The 20558-nt window shown below is 36.2% G+C and overlaps 1 protein-coding gene across 1 annotated transcript in view; it reads left to right on the top strand.

The window, feature by feature from the left end:
• Nucleotides 1-8601, top strand: part of LOC118785651 (gamma-aminobutyric acid receptor subunit gamma-3-like) — a 95412-nt gene extending 86811 nt beyond the window's left edge. The window contains exons 7-9 of the mRNA XM_036540473.1: nt 2820-2972; nt 5423-5622; nt 8231-8601. Coding sequence (XP_036396366.1) covers nt 2820-2972; nt 5423-5622; nt 8231-8509 — 632 coding nt within the window. The 3' untranslated portion in view covers nt 8510-8601. The remainder of the gene's footprint in view (nt 1-2819; nt 2973-5422; nt 5623-8230) is intronic.
• The last annotated feature ends 11957 nt before the right edge of the window (nt 8602-20558 follow it).

Genomic DNA, 20558 nt, shown 5'->3' with positions numbered 1-20558 from the left:
ATGCAGATTTGTCATAATCTAATTCTCCCTAAATTCAACTGTTGCACATAAACTTTTCAAATGGTTATTACAATGTTCTGTCAAGTAAAAACGGCTGGCTTTCAATAAAAGGGCAGTACTTTACATCTTGACTGCCCTCTTGTAACCTTTGACAGATTGCAAAAATCAAATGACACTATGAGGGTATACACATAAAATAAAAAAAAATATTAAAAAAAATATTAACCAATGTTTAAAATGTGTATCCTTGTGCATCCTTAGGATGACAAGAATATTACTCAGTGTTTTTGTAAAATAAGCAACTTAACTATCTTAAGGCCATGCTTACTGGCATAATGAAATGCCGTATGAGTATTTGGCGGAAAATTGACACTTGCCATTTGCAATAGAAGTATTATCTGTTAGAGGAAGTTAAGGCAGTTAAAGAAATAGCAATGTTTACTTTTTTACTTTATGTTTTGTTGTGTTTTATCCTTGGATATTGTACGACCCACTCTGAAAGGTAGCTGTATACATCTGTCATGAAATATCTGCAGATAAGGCTGTAACAAGCTCAAACCACTATTTCTTCCCATTTTTTATTCCCATTTGCAGTTTCTTCCAAGGTGAAAATAGGAGAGTGGGTCTTATACATGATAAAACATGATATGGATTCGGTAAGACTTAGTTCACGCTAAAATGTTAAAAAAAAAAATAGTACTTGAGCAAATATAATATAAAATCAACTAGATCACTTCTGCTAACATAGCTCATCCGAACAAATGATTAGATGATATTCTGTTGTCTGAGGAGTAGTTATTTCGTTACAAATCTTCATGTGTGCTGCCTTTTAAAAGGAATAAAACTAAAACCTGAGTGGAAAAAGTGCCAGGAGCTGTAATTAACCACCAATAATCTTATTTGCTGGTGACATAAATGGCATTGTTAATACATTACTGTATTAGTCTCTTGGGAACAAAGCTCCCCTCTCACTGTATCACTGAGGATTAATGCAATCATAATGTTTCCCAGGCTGGTATCCTGGTGATTCTGAATTTTAAAGGAAATAATAAATAAATAAATAAATAAATAAATAAATAAATAAAATCTCCAGATTCCTTGATAATTAAACACTCCCTTGAAGAGGAATGCTCACATAATTGATCATCATGAAGATCTCATCTCCATTTCATGAAGGGTCTGCTTGATGGCTGTGTGAAGAAGAAAAAAAAAAGAGAAATTTCACTTTCTTTCTTAATTTATTAATTCTTTGTGAAGCTGCATATAAAAATCTTTTGGTATCATGCTAAAAATAGTCTTGATACAGTTCTAGGCCTTCAGATAAGTCATTATTGTAATGAAAACAGACTGGGATCCAAGTGCGGTCAAAGATTTAATCACAGAAGCCAAAACGTAGTCAGGGACGAAACAGGTCAGCAACGAAACAGGTCAGCAACGGGAAGCAGCAGTACAAAAACGAGATCCAGAAAACACAAGCAATGTCCAAAGAACAGGTGAGGGTCAAACACAGTAGTCACAAATCAGAATGGCAGAGAGCAGGCTTGGTAAGAGTTGCAGGAAACAATATCTCACAGTGAGGCAACAGAAACTGAGTCCTTATGTAGCCAGGACTTGATTGAAGAATGAGTCACAGGTGCACTTGATGAGTAGGTGTGGTTGAGCCGGGCTGAACTGGGCGTGGCTGAGCTGGCTGACTGGGAGCAGGTGTGACAATTACTGCCTGTGATATCACTCATGATTTCATAAATCAATTCAGGTGAACCTACACTTCAGCTCATTTGTAAGGAGTGCAACTGTTCAATATAATTTCCATCCAGTGCAGTGTGTGCTGACTGGATTAGTGTGTTTGATTTTGTGAAGGGCCTGTGCTAAAACAGATGGATCAGTAAACATAATGACCATTTTTATATTTACAAAGAGGACATAAATTAACATTGTGAGACCTACAAATTAAGCCTTTTTAAGACAAAGTAATCCAGTTTAGTCTGATTATCAAGTCTGAACTTTTCACCAGAGTATTCTAACCATAATTTCATCTGGCTCAGAATGGTCTGTCAGCCTGTTGTATGAAAGTCCTGGAAGAGTTGAGAGTCATGGTTTAAAAGAATATACAGGTAACATATTTGTGATCTGGGGCAGTCAAATAAGCCATATTATTCATATATGTGTATATATATACATATATATGTCAGTGATGCTAAAATATTTCCAGCGGGTTCTAATCATAACTCTTTTTTTATTTTTAAAGATGTTAATATGTGATGGTAAGTGTCTTTCACCTCACTTTTATCCATTTTGTGAAGATCTGGTCAAAAGTGTATAAAAAAGAGCAGTTTGATAATATCATAACTCTGCTGTGTGTTACGTGGAAAGATTTAAAAACCACAGACTCAATACATGCAATGCAATGTTACTACAATGCAACTTAATATGCAATGTAATGCAATGCAATACAACTTAACATAAATGTTATGCCTTAACATAGCTTACAACTCACTCATGTTATTTATTTAATTTTTGGGACTCATTTCACCACCCCAGGCCACACTTGATTTTGTCAACAGCTGTGGTAATCTCACTATTGATTAAATACATTTTAATCTTTTATTTCTAAAGGTGATCCATGATCCATGATCCATGAGTAATGATTTACATAAATATGAAAATTCCAAAAATTCATAAATTTCAGATGATGTATCTTTATTTATTACTTACTGGAGATGTCTTCTTCTTCTTTTTCGTCATCACCATGTAGTATTTTTCCTGCTAATGAAACATAATATAATGATTTTTTTGTTTTGTTTTTCCTATCACTGCAGGTGACTACATGGTGATGACAGTATACTTTGACCTCAGCAGAAGAATGGGCTACTTCACCATTCAGACCTACATCCCCTGCATCCTCACAGTGGTCCTGTCATGGGTGTCCTTCTGGATTAAAAAAGATGCTACTCCGGCCAGGACAGCACTAGGTATGTTTGTTTGCGCACATTAATAACCTATGTACTTTTCAGTGAAGTATCAGTATTCACAGACCAAGGACGTGTTCAGCTAGAATGGAGAAAAACCAAATAGACCTCTCCTTAGGTTCTTTGTCAGTTGAAAGAGTGTTGAGCAACCCAGAACTGTGAGTGCCATGAATGGTGCATCTTCAGTTTCGATGATGCACAATTTGTAATGTGACCTTATCTCCTGTCAGAAGTACTGTTTCATTCACCTGGACTACCTTTCATGAGGCATTTGTGACTGAAAGGTCATGCTGGATTGTTTGTCGATGATGAATACATTTGTCTGCACCCAACAGTAGCATCCTAGAAGACAAGTGCTCATGTCTAACAACTCTTTTTTTATTTTTTTTTCTTTAGCATTTACGGCATTAAAAAATGAAATTTTTTTAAAAAGGTTTTAGGTTGTTACACAAATATGAGGTCAAAATAACTTAGGTGTAATTGTAGGTGCTTTACAAATGCAATTTGTTTCATATGAAACCTAAAAAGTTAAGTACAGTGTTTAGTATTTCTGATAATTAACCCTTCTCAGCATGTGCTCCATTCTTAACACTCACTGTCTGTTGAAACGAATAATATCTGTGAGGTCCACTGACTAACACATTGTCTTTTCATGTTTTCATTTCTACATGGACATGAATGTTGGTCTGTCTTTCTTTATTATTGTAACATTAATCCGCTGTTGTGATTTTTTTCTGTAAGCTACGTGTTCAAGTTTTTATTTTCTTTTCTGATTCCTTTGTACTTTTTACTTTGCATGCTACTCCATTTGTTCAAATGAAGTCCAGTGGAACATTCAGGCAAAGGTAATTGTGTTGTGTTAATTTTTCCATACCATGTTATGGTTTTTCCTTTTGTCATTTGCATATGTCCTGGTGCTTTCGTGTCCTGGTTCAAATGTTGTATTCTGTAAACTTAAATTGAGACCAATCGTTCAACTTGTCTCCACTCATTAAACCTAAAACAAAATGCTTTTGGTTCAAGGTTGGTGTGGATCACCAGTAACAATACCGCAGCCTTCTCATGCCAAACCACTCCTACTAAGTGTAATTGGTGTTAATTGCCACATGGATGAAAGACCTCAGAAATCCAGCTTGCTGATGGGCCAGTAGAAGGATCTCTTCCCTCTGGGCCAATTACATCTGATGCCCCAGTATAGTGGTGGGGGCACTGTGCTTTAGAAGGTAGTGTCCTTTGGATGATGTTGACTCACTGTGGTCATTTAAGATACTGAGCAGTTCCTGCCTTCAGTATCCCATTGGATACTTTCCTTTAACCTTGTGGCAGGTATGGTTTTTTTGAGCTTTGAGTGCTATTTTCCTTTGCTTTTTTGCTATTCACTGTACATCTATATTGTAGTATAACTATAAAACGTATTCCTATTTTGTATTTTATAAATATATTGCTATTACACATACAAAATAGTAGTATGTTGGGGTCAACAGGTGTATAGGAATCTGTAGGACTATTTGAAACATCATTACATTACAGACACCGCCCCACCCCCATATGACATGACATGACAGCCAAAGTGTAATTTACAAGTACGGTAGGATCAGTTATATTTTGAGGGGTGATCATTTGTTTGATGGGCTTTGCAGATCCTGCATTGTCATGCATAAACACTTTTTTACAGAGTAACTGTATCAGCAGAAGGCAGGTGAAGAGGTCAGAGTAATCACAGCGGCTGAGAGAGAATGGGGGGAGGGAACCAAGTGTGAAATACCTTGCCCAAAATAGATTTAGCCCGCTTGTTTCTATAGAAACCTCTGGAAAAACAGCACTCTGCTCAACCGTCTCTCCCAGGGTGACTGAGATGGGTGTTCTCATGAAGGGCATGCACCTTGTGTCAGTGGGCATTGCAATTTGTACTTTTTTTCATTTACACTGGACAATCAGAACTGAACAACTTAAGTAGAGGAGAGACACCTCAAGCTTGCAGAGAGCTCACATTTATACTTAAACAGAAGGGAGACAGCTGGAAAAGGGGTATGCTCTGCACAGTTGCTGTCAAACACAATTCCTTCACATTGTTGACAAATGCCGTGGAGAATTGTTAGTGATTCTTCTGTCCTAAATGTTTCAGTGATGATGTGATAATTTCATTATTTTGATGCAAAAGCGTTCAACAACTTGATTCATGAAAAAATAAAAAGCTGGCAAAGTGATGGGTTTGATTCACCAAGAATGAATAAATCTCCAGCATAAGGGATATTGACTTTCCCTGTGGTTCATTTTTATAAACTTGTTGTTTTCCAGAAAACGTCTAATTAATTACAGACTCCAGTTGGATAGACACAATAAATTGTAACTGTAAACTTCTATTATATTTTTCCAGAGACCAGTCCAGCACATAGGTGTCCTTTACAGATGATAGTGAAATGTGACAGCACTGCCCTCTTTTTGCCTTCCAGGGATAACAACAGTGTTGACTATGACTACACTCAGCACAGTGGCCAGGACGTCTCTGCCCCGGGTGTCCTACGTCACTGCCATGGACCTCTTTGTCACCGTGTGCTTTTTGTTCGTCTTTGCAGCTTTGATGGAGTATGCCACCCTCAATTATTATTCTTACAGCGTACGCAAGCCGAACTACGCCAAGGCAAGAAGATCGGTGAGCTCTTGTTCATTTACTTGCAGTATGATAAATACACACAAGACAGCCGTGGTGATGAGGGACACATGAGTTCAAGTCCGTTGAAACAGTAACTGTAACAAGTCTCTTTGCAAAGCATTGGCTCAGGTGGGAGCCGTCTTGGTAGAAAATAACATTTCTTTGCTATTGTGTCTTCAAATTGTTCTGTGTTGTCCTTTGTCAATGTTTGAAAACCTCTTTTAGGGTCATCACAAGAGCTATAATATAGGCAGTTCACGTAAAATACACTGACTTTTTAATAAGACAACAATCCCCATGGAATTTCATTGAATGCCCTGATTATGTAGCTCACATTATCAAATCCAGTCATGTTTTTAAAATCCATACCAAATGCATTAAATATTTCATATTTCCATTTGCCACTCAGGAGTGAAAATACATTGTGTATAACAGAAAAATGTTCAAATTTAAGTAAGTATGCTCACTTATAACAAACAAATACAAATTAAAGAACATACTGATTTTGACCATAACTACAGATACAGTATACTGTAAGATGTTGTGATCAGCCCTTTAATGTTATTTTTGTGGACATCAGCTGTACATAGTAAATTCTCATTTTGCAGCTGGAACTAATAGTGGGAAAGGCCCCACTTTTATTCACATGCTTGTTCAGAAATGAACATATTTTTTGAATTTACAACTTTTTCCAAGGGAATATGTGTGCTAAGTGCCTCTGAGAAATCACAAATCACATCAAGCCACCTGTCAAAGCTGTCATTTCCTTTTTTTTGGCAGAGGATGCCCCCTCACCCATGTCAAAAAGTGTCTGTTTTTTTTTTTTAAGCCAGACTATTCTTGCCTTTTTGTGTGTGGTCTAAATATAAATCACATATTTTGCAAAACAACTTTTTTCCTTTGGTGTATATTGTAGCAAGCAGATATCATTAAACTCTTTCACTTAATGTAGTTTGTGGAGCCATGTGTACATTTGATCACTCCTCCTTCAAACTGTGTCATATTATTGACTTTCAAACGAGATTTTCATAATTTTTCCTTAAAGGTATAATTGGTCACACTCCTGCACTGATAACCTAATGATTGCTGAGATTAGACCACCTACAGTGATGCCTTGAGGATACCAACTAAAATTAAGAGAAGATAAATACCTCCTTGCAGGTCACGTGGTAGGGAGAAACTCTGGGTCCTAATCATAATAATTATATCATAAATATAAATAATAAGAGGAATAATAACAATAAGAAGGGTTACAACAATACATTTCAGAATTCCAGAGAAGCACATGGCTGGGTGTTGCAGTCTTTTTATATAACAGTCATCTTGAGTTGTTGTCCACTGTGAGGCCAGTTCATTGGAAATTCAGTGGAAAAATCCACATTGTTAGTTACTGGGGAGATGACTGGCCTGGTGTCTCTTTTTTTTTTGAGGTTAGGCTATCCTCATCCCTCTACTTTAGATGTACAGCATGATAAATACTATTACGTTATAGACCATCATAAATTTTGTAAAACAATTTATCAGTGGGTTTCACATCACTATTATGGAAATATACCTATATCCTTTGTGCTGTATGTGCCTGTTAGCCTTTTGTTAGCCAAGATGTGGTATTGTTTTCTTGTTTGCACCCCATTTGCTATAAAAGACATTTTATCATCAGCGCACATCTGACTCCCTTATCATCTTTATGTGCTCAGCTATACTTTCTGCAATGTGGAGCAACAATGTTTTGTGTATGATCAGATGTCACATTTCATACAGTATTTTGGCACTGTAATACATTTTATAATTACCCTTGGAACACATTTGTTTATGCATGCATTCTCATGATTCAGAGGTAATGTGGTGTCCATCGCATTTTGTGATGCATATACCGTTAATTGTGACCATATGGCATTTCATAATATTGACTTTGGAATTACCTAATATGCATAACTAGGTTAAATGGATCTTTAACTTCAGGCTGACTGTGCGCACATTGAATCTGCTAATTTTTTGGTGTTCACCTGTCACTTTAAGAAATGTGGTCCTTAGATTCTAAAGATATTTCATAAAAATTGTAAGTCTTGCAGATACATTTAATTCAAGATTGCTGAGACCAGTCAACTGTCATTTTAATGGATTATTACTGCTTTTATGAGTGTGACTCAGGAATCAAAAGCTCTCAAGAGTGAGATCAGTAGAAACACTATCTTTTGACTGATCTCATCTGACAGGGGCAGCATTAGATTAGAAACAGTCATTTGCCTCAATGCTTTCTGTGTTTTGCAAGATAGGTTTAACTCCATTTGGGTTTATCCCTATAATACAGTAGACAAAAATCAGAATTCAGATACTTAAACTATAATGCCCTCTATGTAATGAATGTATAGTTCAGAATTTGTGTTGTGGGACTTGGCTGAATTCTGTGGAAATCTGTGAGTGGATGGTATCAGATGACAGCTGTCATTGCCATTGCTGCTGAATATGAAGTTTTGATTACCACATGGATTAAGCCATACCATATGAGTTAAAATGTGTCAGGATGAAATCACCTCTTTTTCCACACATGCAGCCAGGTGCTCTTTCCATATTAGCTGATGGAGCTTTACCATGTCCCATCTTTCAGAACTACTCAGTGCTCGACGTGGGACCACCCCCTACAGTCATTACGTTGAACAATTCCATGTACTGGCAGGAGTTTGAGGAGGCCTGTGTCTACGAGTGCCTGGATGGGAAAGACTGTCAGAGCTTCTTCTGCTGCTATGAGGAGTGCAAGGGCGGAGCATGGCGAAAAGGACGGGTTCACATAGACATTTTGGAACTGGATGCTTACTCTCGTGTCTTCTTCCCCACATCCTTTCTCCTGTTCAACGTTGTCTACTGGGTAGGCTATCTCTACCTTTAAGAGTCTCCCGTGATGAAGCGGACTCAATTTTAGGTTTCCTGAACATGAGGAGATGACAGTGAAGGAGGAGAGACCTACAGAGCAAAGCTAAACGCAACACAGACTTTTAAGGTAACAGCAACTCTACTTCAATCAATTTTGTTACAAGAACTTCAACAGAGACACATCTGGTACTTTAATAAAGAGTTTGACACACAGAGTCTGAAAAAAACAGTGCCATCAGGAAATTGTGGCCATTCTGTTGAGACTGGTAGTGAAAGAGCTTATTGTAAGCAAGTTGTTGTAAACTGGTTTTTCTTGCCAGAAACCTCTGCCTTGTACTTCAGGTACTGGAAAAAAGCATAGAAAAAAAACTTTATGTTCACTTACCCTTTTCTTGAGAAAAGAATGACACTTCAGAGAGTAATAGGTAATGGGTAAGAGGGTGGTATTTATATATATATATGTGGGTTTATCAGCTCTATGGCTTATATAGAGATGTACTCAGTGGCTAATTTTTTTTTTTCAGTTGTCAGTCAAAACTGCCAGGCCAGTTTTTGGAGGGACATTTGTAAACATCCACAGTGCCTTCTTCAGGAGGGGTGGAACACACACAGTAAAAAGAACAGTGGCTGGTTTTGACTGACTGCTGTAGTTCTCTGCATACAGCCTTTCCCTTCTCCTTATTGTGAAGAAAGCATATCTAATTTACTTCCATCATGTTATTTTGAATTATTTAGAACAAACAATGGTGGATTGAGCAAAAATATTATAATGGACACCTAACTGGGACTGTATGTAAACTGTAAACCTCTAAGAAGGTTTACTAATGATTTTAGTAACAACAGTGTTCAGATCTACTAGCCATGGGATAGTTAATGCCATGGCACTATAAGGAGTAAAATATAATTCTCCCACTTTGGAAACAATACACAGGCTTTATCTGGAAGAAGATCTTTTCTATCACCATCTTGAAATATAATGCTTCATTTTACCAGAGTCAGGAAAACAGTCCTTTTTTAAGAAAAAGAATTGATGACAATATATGGTAAATTATTGAATTAAAAATTGAACAAAATATACAAAATATGTTGAGACATACATTTTTTGCAACTTTTGCATATTTAATTTAAATTTGGTGCATACTTAAATTATAGAGTGAACTATGTAGGGGATTTTCCAGTTTCTTCTCAAATTTATACATACAATTGTCATACGCAAGTGGACACAACTGATATAATTTCAAGTATATATGGAGCATACGCTAACAAATATTCCATTTTCCTAAGGGTAAACTTGGCAAGTTCAAATAGATGTGGAGAGCTAGTGGATGAGTTGGGGAGTTCATGGTGTTAATATATTGAAGGACACTAATTAACCACTGTAATTAATACATACAGAGTGTGGTACTGTATTCCATCTAATGGGCAAATATGGGAAATATATGTACATGACAGCATCCAAGTGTCCTCCTAGTCTGATTGCAGGATTGCTAAGGTAGACAGTAGCTGGTTAATATAGTGTTACCTTCAAAGAAAGAGATAGCTATGGCAATTGCATGCTATGATGTCATATTGGCTGGATGCAATTATAAATCTGTTTTCACAGACTTGGGGAGGGGGGTTGCTGGTGCCTCTCACATGCACCATCATCAGGCCATGGCGGGTGCAATGTGCTTGGAGGTTATATAAATCATGAGCAAATCTAATTCTCCCAACCAGCCAATACTGTATTACCTCATCCCCTACATCTAGCTCTCCAGTCTATTGCCAGATTTGGGTAAACTCTGGGCTCTTTTTGGCCATGTTTCTTTACCATAGTTTTTAACCCTGTTCATGAAAATGGTATCTTCTGTGTCTTTTGTTGGAGGTTTGAATTTCCAATGGTGTGTCTGTAAAATTGCCTTAGGGTTTGAAGGAGAAGAACCTCACAACATCTGTGTCTGAGGTGCACATCATCAAAGATTTCAACAAAAGCGAAAGTATTTATGTACATGAGTGTGTTGAGTGTGTGCTTTTGTGGCTATCTGCCTAAGAAGAACCCCTGATTCATTTCACTTTTTTACCAAGTGCCAATGATTATACTACTCCTTTTTGTTACTCCTTTCTATCAAGAATAGTTACTCCCAGAATGATGTGCAGATATACCTCCTCTTTTGTTTCAGCATTACAATTACAACTGTTTCCCTTGTTATTCACATTTATTCCTTTCTCGTTGTTTTATCACTATGGCAACCTTTAGGTCTTTTAAAATGTGTATGCTCACTTAAGAGGTTCATTACAGAGGTATTTAACATTTATTAACAGTGCTAAAATCAAATTTTAATTCAGCAATCTAATTTATCACATTGTGGTTGACGTTTCATAATTCCATAGCTCTTATAGTTACTGGTTACTGGATGCCTTATTTGACATACAACAGCTGTAGTACATTTAGTATCTGTAGTATATTTATAAAGAGTTATTTGTACTGGGTTGAAAAGTGTCAAGTGTTTCATTGGAGGTTTGTCATTCACTTTTTCTTGTGCTCAGTTGTCAATATAACAAGCTCATCTCTCATATGCTGTGAATTGCAGTCTGTTACTTCTGCCTTGCCAAATAGAAATATTTTTTCTGCTGTAATGTCTTCCTGCAGCTTCCTGTTACTAAACATACTTTATCTTCTCTCCCATTTTTCATCTGCAGTTATTCACAGTGTTACAGCTGCTGTTGTGAGTGTGGAGAGTTTTTGGCATTGCCTAAAAAATCTAAAACTACTGCACTGATCCTACAGGAAGGCCTTTGGAAATGTTCTTTAGGTAAAAACATCTCATGGAAAAGTACTATATATCAACATATGGGAAAATATGAATTACCAACATATATATCATATATTGTACAATATATAAATTGTTTCCACTTTGATATGTGAAATGTTATACATACAGTATATCATGACACACACTTTTACGATATGACATATGATGTGTCACAATATATTTTACAATATATGTGTCATTGTTCGAAGACCATAGTTGATATATTTAGAATTATATGCAGAATTTTTTCATTCATCACATTTGGATTGAACTCTAATATTGGATTAATCCTGTACCTGTTCCTGAAGGGTTCCTAAATCCGAAAAAGAAGGTTTAGCCAAGCACTACATTCCTGAGAGGTTTCCTGAAATATCATCAACTGGTGATTTCATTGTGGTCTTGTTGGCAGCATCACCTCAAATTCTGCTCTGTTATGATTCGTTGGCTGGGTTTCCAGAAATGTCACTTATTGTCTGTTGGGTTCCTTGGCTTAGAGTCCAGAAAAGTCAATTACTGTCTGAAATAGAACTGGGGAACAAAATGTAACTGTCAATGTTCTCTCAAGCCCCCTGCTAAAACTGTTTTCTGTCACGTCAGTAGATTCAATGTTCAATTTCATTTAGGGGAAATAATTTTGAATTCAATTCTATTCAGCTCTTGGAATAATGTCATTTGGAGCAAACTGAATCTTCAATAAATCAAGTGCAACTCTCTCCATAAAAGGTACTGGCTGTAATGTCAGAAAGACTGGAGTGCTTAATTAATGATAACGCGAGGGGTAGAGAGTGTGAAATATAGCTGACAAGGTGCAAATTGTTTAAAATGCAAGTGACCTTTTTGAAAGCTCAAAGGGCACATTGTATGAAACTGCCTTTTTGATGAGATTTGTGTACTGAAGTGTGTGTTTGATGTAGTTGTCATAGGGCCCAGTGTAAAGGTGGAAGCAAACCTATTACACCTAATTTTGAGAATGTAAATGAAATGCTATTTTTTTACTCTTTTTGTCAATAGCATTGCATTTGCTTACTTTCAGATCTTTACATTTGATTATTTTTATATAATATTGGCCCAAAATTGCAACTGCTACTGCATCTACCATAATATCTATGTGTCCCTTCAAAGTGAGGATAAAAATTGTTGGACTGTCCACCATAAACATTTCTAAAAATCTTATTTTTGCAGTATCCCAGAGACTAGATTGGAGAATTATAATTAGTTCGTCTTCCATAACAAAACAATGTTTTGACCGTAACCACCACATTCCAATTTAATTGAGCTGAAAGATTTATGTTACCTTGTGAATTTCACAGAGATGTCTGCCATGTCTCACACAAATAGTATAATTTGTTCATACAAGTTCAAAAATGGTAACAATTAACACCATCTTAACAGACTCCCAACATAGTTCTTCTTACACATGCTTTCTAATTTAGGCAAACAAGCACTCCTCGTGAGACAGCAAGCTCATACCACTCATTATGGTTTGATTGAAAGATGGTTGTAATGAAATGAAAAAGAGAAAGGTTATTATATACAAAATTTTATGATAATGATAGGTCTTATTATGATTTATTGATGTATTAATTTAGTCAAGATTGGTTAGGATTAAACCTAGATATCTTTCATCAAAAATTATCTTAATCTGTGAAGCACAGACTAAAGAAGTGATCAAGAGTCTTTGTGTTACATGTGTTACATACTTTTTCATTACTACACAGACTCTGTCTTGGCATGTATGATGGGCAATAGCAGTGACTGGCACAGAATATGTGCATGCTGGACAATAGCACCATCCATTAGTAATTCATAACCAGAATAATACAGTCAGTATTCAAAACTGTTCAAGGGTTTTATTTCCTGTTCTTTACAGTAGGCGTTTAAGTTATTATTTGAAGAAATCATTACATTATTACAATTAATGTGGAAACCACTTAATCCACTCACAGATAATTGGGAGCTCATTGTATTATATTATTAACATTTATATCACTCAATATATTATTATTGCTGCATATTATTATACTTATATTTAACTAGGAGGATCAAATGAGTTTTCATTTACAATGACAACCTCAGGAAGGCTAATAAGGCAGTGAATGCAATGGATTGAGTAACCAGTCAAGTGTTATGGGGATGTTTGTGTGTCCTAACTGGCAGAACCAAATTTTCTGATTTTTTATTTCCCCAGCAAGCATTGTTGGATTTTAAGATAATTCTACATTGCATAATATGTATATCATAAGAATCACCCTCCTTGGCTGAAATGTATTAACACATTTGCAAATGACAGATTTTACTGTGTTCAAAAAAGACCTGGAAATAAATGTAACTGGACACAAGGACCTATGCAGGTCAGGGCAAACACAAAAGGTTTTTGGTTTGTCAATTGCTTATCATTCAGCCAAATCTGAAACCTTTTAGTAAAAATTATCGTATCACACAACATCATGAGATGCTTTTTACATGTAGAAGAAGAGCAAAACACATTTGGAATTTCTTCAGCCTTTTGTGATGATATGGTTTTGCATAGAAGAATATTTATGTGTTATTAATTCTTGAAATCAGTTGGTGTAGATTTCAGATGGAACAGAGATAAATCAAAAGGACTTAAGTCTCGCACAGCAAAATATGGTTATTGCTGAATGCCTTTGAGCCTGAACCAGGCCCAATATCAACAAATTGCTCAAACATTCAGTTTTGGATAAAATGTGCTTGCCATTGTATTGTGGACTCTATATGCAACACAGCATGTAAAACTAGCTCATGAATTATTACAAAAGTAAAAGTGGAAAACAGACCCAGTATCTGAACTTGTAAAAGACCACTATTACTACTATTTGTCCATTTTGCTAGCAAGCAATGTCAAAAATGCAACCTGTCAGTGATACTGTATATATCATTAACCTAGTTTTATAAAAGCACATGGAATGACATTATTTTCTAAAAATAATATTGTGATACATATTTGATATAAACTATCCATAACAAATTTTTGTTAAATCCAGTCTCAAGATTTAAATAAATAAAGTAGGCCTTGTGTCGCTTTTGGAAGGTTTTACATTTTTAGAAACTTTCAAATATCTTAGGTTTTCCTTATTTTTACATGGTTAGGAAAACCTAAGATTTAAAAACTAGGAGCATTTCAAAACTAAGAAACTATTCCAAAGAAAGGAACATAGAAAGAGATGTTACACCAAATTCACTTCACCAGTCATAATGTATGTAATAATTGATAAATGTAAAAAAAAGCATTCATTTTGAATGTGCTTATGATCACTTCAGAGTTAATGAGGTGATTAGAAGTGCAAGTTGGATGGTTCATTGTCAGCTTGCAGGCCTCTCATTCATGGTCTCTTTCAAATTATATTAATTGTGAAAACGACTCAAGAGAACAAAATCGTTCATTTTGTTCTGTGGGGCTAGCCAACAGTATTTGGAAGAATATGTTGCCGTTAGAGATGCAGTGATAATTTATCGTTAGGCTAAAATGCCAAGTTTAGGCAAGTGAGTGTCTCAGTCACTGAAATTAATGACAGATGTTGTTCAAGACAATGACAAAGACACTTGCTTAAATGTTTATCAGATGTGAAGCCAAATTGCATCTTTAGATTTAATGCAGGTTATTCTTTGGGGGAATTGCATTCATGGAACATTTACATTTTCTGTTTAAAACCAAAAGCTAGAGGAAGTGAAGAGGCTACTCCTTGTTTTCCGAATTACTTTTTTTTTCCCTTTAGGTCATATAATTGTGTGAGAAAGGCTGGATGACTAGTTAAAATGCTGGTATTGGTGATATCCTATGGTAACACAATTGGCAATATCCCCACTTGTCTCTAATGTTAAGGGATATATTTAAATATATAACCATATTTAAATGAAACAATAATTCTGATTTGTTTAGTCTTTTTAAAGACTTTATAACTTCTAACAAAATAACAAACAAAAATTGTTACCGGTGTGTCTTTACAGACTAGAGAATTCAGTGTGTGTACTTATGTTTTCATTTACTAAAATGGTGTAAGTAAATGCAGGTGTAGAGTCAGCTATTATCTTTTTCAAATTTTCTGTGCTATTCTGTAAGTAAGATTGTTTGCAGTGCTGCATCTGTAATTCAAAAGGAAGTGTATGTGAGATTTAGAGTGTCCACAGTTCATTTTATTCTTCATGCTATTTCCATAAATGTAATTCTTTTGGTATTGGAAATCATAGAGGAAAGGACCAGAAAACATTTTTTTTTTCCATTTATGTACATCATTGCAATCTTAATCTTGCACTTTATAAGTGTCCTAGTGAAATGTATTTACAATAAATGAAACACTATTTTATAAGTAGATTTATGTGTTTTGTTATAAATAAATGTTTTTACCTAAATGTATCCTTTCAGATCTATTAAAATTCCTTTCTCTGTGGCATTGACTGTTTAATGAAAAGAATGGTTAGTTGCCATCAAATTGCCTTGTTTGGGATATGCAGGAGCAGACAATGTTTTAGATTGCAAATGCATCAAGTGTATTTACAGAACAAATATATAGGCATAGGGGAAGGGAAGAAAATTATCTAGCTGACTACCAAAGCATTTCTAAGTCCAATTTAATATTAATTAATTAAGGCACAGCCATTCATCAGAGATTCTGGCAAAGCCTATCTCAATCACAATGAGTTAAAACAATATCTGTAATGATCTAGAGAGACATAGTTTTGATAAGGGCCCAGTGTAACAAAGCATGCTCAACTGAGATACGCTTTTCTAAAGTTAACCAGAGATAGCCAACTGCTTAGTAATTGCCATTTTACGGAAATGTATTGGTCAGTTAACCTCAAAATAGACTGTACAATGCGTACTTAATGGAGGACAGCAACATAACTGTCTTTTCCCTTCCTTTCTTAAAAGAGTGACAGACAGACTTGAGAAAGCTTTTTCCTTTTCACTTGAAAGTTGTCACACTTAGCTACTTGGATAGCAGTGTTATAAAGTAGAAGCTTAACAAGAATGGCTACATAAAAAAATCTCTTTATGTGTCCTAGAAGTGTCCTAGCATCTCTCTCTATGCTAAGAATGCAATGTCCATGTACAAGAGCATGTCATAGCAAAAGGGTCAAACAGCTCCTGTGTCTGTCCATTGTTATACAGCTAGCAGTGTTTGCCACATGCTTGACACTGTACTCCATAACAATTTACACTTCTGATATTGTGACACATAAATGTTTTCAGGGAATGCACACATGCTGTACTTATTGCAAGAAAATATAGTATGGTTGTTCAACTGTTTAGTGGATGACAACTTACACATAACCATTGTAACTCCAACTAACAACCAGAAGTTCACACTAAAAATTGATTATGCATAGTCAAAATTCAGCAATTGTGTCCAACAAAATTTGCAGTTAATTCAAATGTCTTGAGATTTAACTGAATAAAGACAAAGACTTAAGTAGGGTGCAGCAGAAAAGGCATTTATACCTTTTACTTCTTACTTTAATTACTGTATAATGTATGTTAGTTGGATAGATGTATTGGGATCAAGCAAAAACAACAGATTTATATTGTCATTGTCATCATCACAGGCAGCAGGCATTCCATTGATGCCCTGTCTGGACAAATCAATATTTTAGTTCCAGTGTTCTGCAAGCTCAATGTGTCTTCCACAACATAAAATTCCACTAAGAGGGGTCTTGATCACAGTTCAGTTAAAGAGTTAATTATAATCCATTCAAAATCTTCAAGAACACAATCACTGCAATTTTAATCATCCAGATCGACATACATTATTAACAAGTTATTAGCAATTATCACCATTATGGATTCCTACACACATTAACATCTGCATGTTCAATCTCAATCAGCATCATAGTTATTCATCTTAATCAGATCTATTCAATTTATCATCCACCCTTTGTTGACTCTACCCCATAACTGTACAACTACCACCCTTGTTTCATAAGGTGAAATTCACATGTGCATGTGTGGATACCAACCCATTACAATTTTGTGTCATATGTAATGATGTGTATTTGTGCAATGATATTAATGATACTGAAATGAAAGCATAGCATTTTATAATAACACAATAACAGTATAACTTATGGAGTATAGAGTATAGACACAGTATAGAGACCACTGTATTTGCACACTTGTGACTGAGTGACAGGAAGAATTTAGTTCTTTGAAGATTTCCAAATCAGCATGACATTCTCCTCTGAGTTCCAGACTAGCCTTTACCAGCATATTGTTGCAATTTAAAACCAGTAGGATGCTGGCAAAATGATTTTTGGGAACCTGTCAACAGAATGTTTTGCCAAGCATTTATGAATGTGCCAAAAGCACAAGGTTTATGAAGCCAGTGAAGGGAAACTGTTCCATGTTTTTCAGGGTCATAAGTGAGAGCAATGAAGGGAAATCTGATTCTAGATTCATGTTTTTACATGGCTTGGTAGACTTTGTGGAACTGCAGAGTGGATGTGGAATTAATCGGCTGAAAATGAATACATTTCCAAGGAAGTAAAAATTACATTGATGTGTGCTGCATTTGCTGGTTTGTACAATTCGATTTCAAAATGCCAGTGAAGATAAATGCACTCCAGATTACACAATCTGGTATCATAGGCTAAATGTTAATTTGTGATGTTCATAGAAGAACAGAGCATCAATATCTAATGTCTGGGGTTGTGTTACATGTCAATATTAAACTCATTTCACTGTATTTTTTTTCATTTCTAAATTTGAAAAATTGACATTTTAATCATCTTAGGAAAGTGTCATGGAATACATTATTAAGATACTTCAGATACAATTATTTATTCTTATCTTAATTTTCAATGGCTCAATATTGACATAAGTAATTTAGATCAAATGGCTTGTCCAAATGATGCAAACCATGTGCATCTGTACAAATCTGTCTGCTGACTAAAAACTCCAAAGCCACATTGCCAGCATCATGAAAAGACAAAAATGACTATTTACTGGTCAGTCTTGATGAATAACCTTTCTTTCTTCTCCAAAAACATGATTCATCATACATGCAAGGAACCTGGGTCTTTTAAAGCACAGCATACTGACCATCTCTTGTCAGGCATTGTGTGCACGCTTCAGAGCTCTGCCAGTTCAAACCCACTTTTGGGTGAAATTGATTCCTTTGTATGGGCATTGGTATTGTGAATCACAAAGCCATTCACCTGAACTTAAACGACAGTACCAGTCTCTGGGGTCACCAGAAACAAATTAAACTTGATGTGAGGTGAAGACAAGCTTCTCACCATTCTGTTACAATGGCGAGCACACAGAAACATATAGCAGTGAAAGCTCCATGACCCATGCACACCATTATCTTCCAGGGTCTCTCAAAACAGATTATGTTTTTATCAAGAGCCACTGTGACACATCATTTCTTAAATTTGGCCTTTTATTTTGAAACAATGGATGCATTTTATGTTCAGCCCATATCTCTGCAGGGCAGTAGAGGGCCATGTACTGTACTGATATCAAAAAGGTTCATATATCTAAGTCTCTGTTTAAACCAAGATCAAAGTGATTAAATGCGTGTGTTTGCGTCTTTGGAAGTAGTGATGTTAAAATCTGCCTATCAAATATCTCAAATCCGACTCCCATTTTATGCCAACCTACGTTTTAGTTCCCCAATTCCCAATTCTACTTAGCATCCCAGGAATTCTTAGTTCGCTTTGGCTTGTAGGTGATCAGGCTACATAGTCCACGACGTAGAATACCGTACCAGCACATTTAATATAACTCGCTGCCGTGTTATACTCTAAATCATAGAATATACGTTAGGCGGCCCACCTAGGGACTGCAGACTCGTCAGAATAGTGCAATACTTAAGACTGACTATGAGCGTAAGTATCAGTGGGTTTCGAGCGGTACGGCAAGAACATACGGAAAAACCTCGAATCCTGCTACGTGCGTCGTTAGAAATGGCCAAATGAGAAATCACAAACAAAGGTTAGGGTTAATATTTTTATTAATCCAAATTGTCCCAATTAAAAGTATTCCAATCAGGTAGAAGTTCCAGAATTACAGTAAACAGTATGGCAGAGTGCAAATGATGGCAAATATACACAGCCTACCTGTGCGGAGTCATGTGGCTATACGCTTGGTGCGCAGGAGTCCGTGCTAACGGTGCTCCCTATACAGACTCACATGGCTATATGCTTAATGCGCAGGAGGCCGTTCTGACGGGCTCCCTGAGTGCAGAAATCTTTCCCTTTATATACCCAAACCTTAAGGAGTTGGTCAGCACATGAGGTGGGGTCATGGACAGAGCCCCAATAGGTTTTGTCCTTATCTGGCTATTGATTGGTGCCGGTGTTTATTCTTGTCCCATTATTTGGAGCATGTGCATTGGTGTTCATTCTTTAATCTTGCTGAGTGGATTTTCAGACTAAGGGTTAGGAGACCCTCTACTGTTATAGAACTATCACCCCTTTGCTACTCGCATTGTATGGATCAAAATGAGACCAAAAAAGACGTGTACCTTGAAACAAACAGAATATACAGAAATAATAGTTGATAGCTACAGCTTGGGATTTCACCACTGGTCAGGAGGAAGGGTCCCTGAGGGATTTGGAATCATCAAGATCCCGTGCCCTCTGACTCTCCCTACCCCTGGTGGCCCATCCTGTCGTACAGTTCCTTGGTGTGGAGGAGCGGGGACACATTCCTCAGTCAGGTGGTTTGTCATTTATGGCCCAAGAATGCTTACTTGAGCAACAGTCTCTTATTTTAGTGTGCCACAGTCCGTATGTTGTCAGGCGTCTCCCATTCCCACCTTACAAATCTCAAATTCCCAAAAAATTGTCTCAACCATTAGATTGCACTTTCAATGTCATTTCTATAATAAACATTTTGTTTCTGGTTATTTTTTCATCAGCCTTTTTTCTGCTGTGAACTTGTATCTTGGATGTATATATAGAATTTAATGCTCAATGTGAGTTATGAACAAATGAATAATTCTTAAAGGACTTAATAACCATGTATTTTACTTACTTCCCCATCACAGAATATTTGACACATTTTCTCAGTTTCTGAAAATGTGTAGCCATTGTAATACACCCTTAATCATTGCAACCTGGAAGCACAACTCCTTCCAAGAAGCACACAGTCATAATTAACTCACTGCAAAAAGACCCTAACTTGGGGTCCCAGATAGGTCAGTGGGTAAGGTGCTTGCCCTGAGCAAACTCAGCTCTATCACCCAAGTTTGATCTCATGTAATTAGCCAATAATGACCAGAAGCCCACAGCAGTGGAACAAACTGGTTA

This window comes from Megalops cyprinoides, chromosome 11 (assembly GCF_013368585.1).
Source record: "Megalops cyprinoides isolate fMegCyp1 chromosome 11, fMegCyp1.pri, whole genome shotgun sequence".
NCBI classification, from domain to species: domain Eukaryota; kingdom Metazoa; phylum Chordata; class Actinopteri; order Elopiformes; family Megalopidae; genus Megalops; species Megalops cyprinoides.
This window is presented reverse-complemented; position numbering and strand designations above follow the sequence as displayed.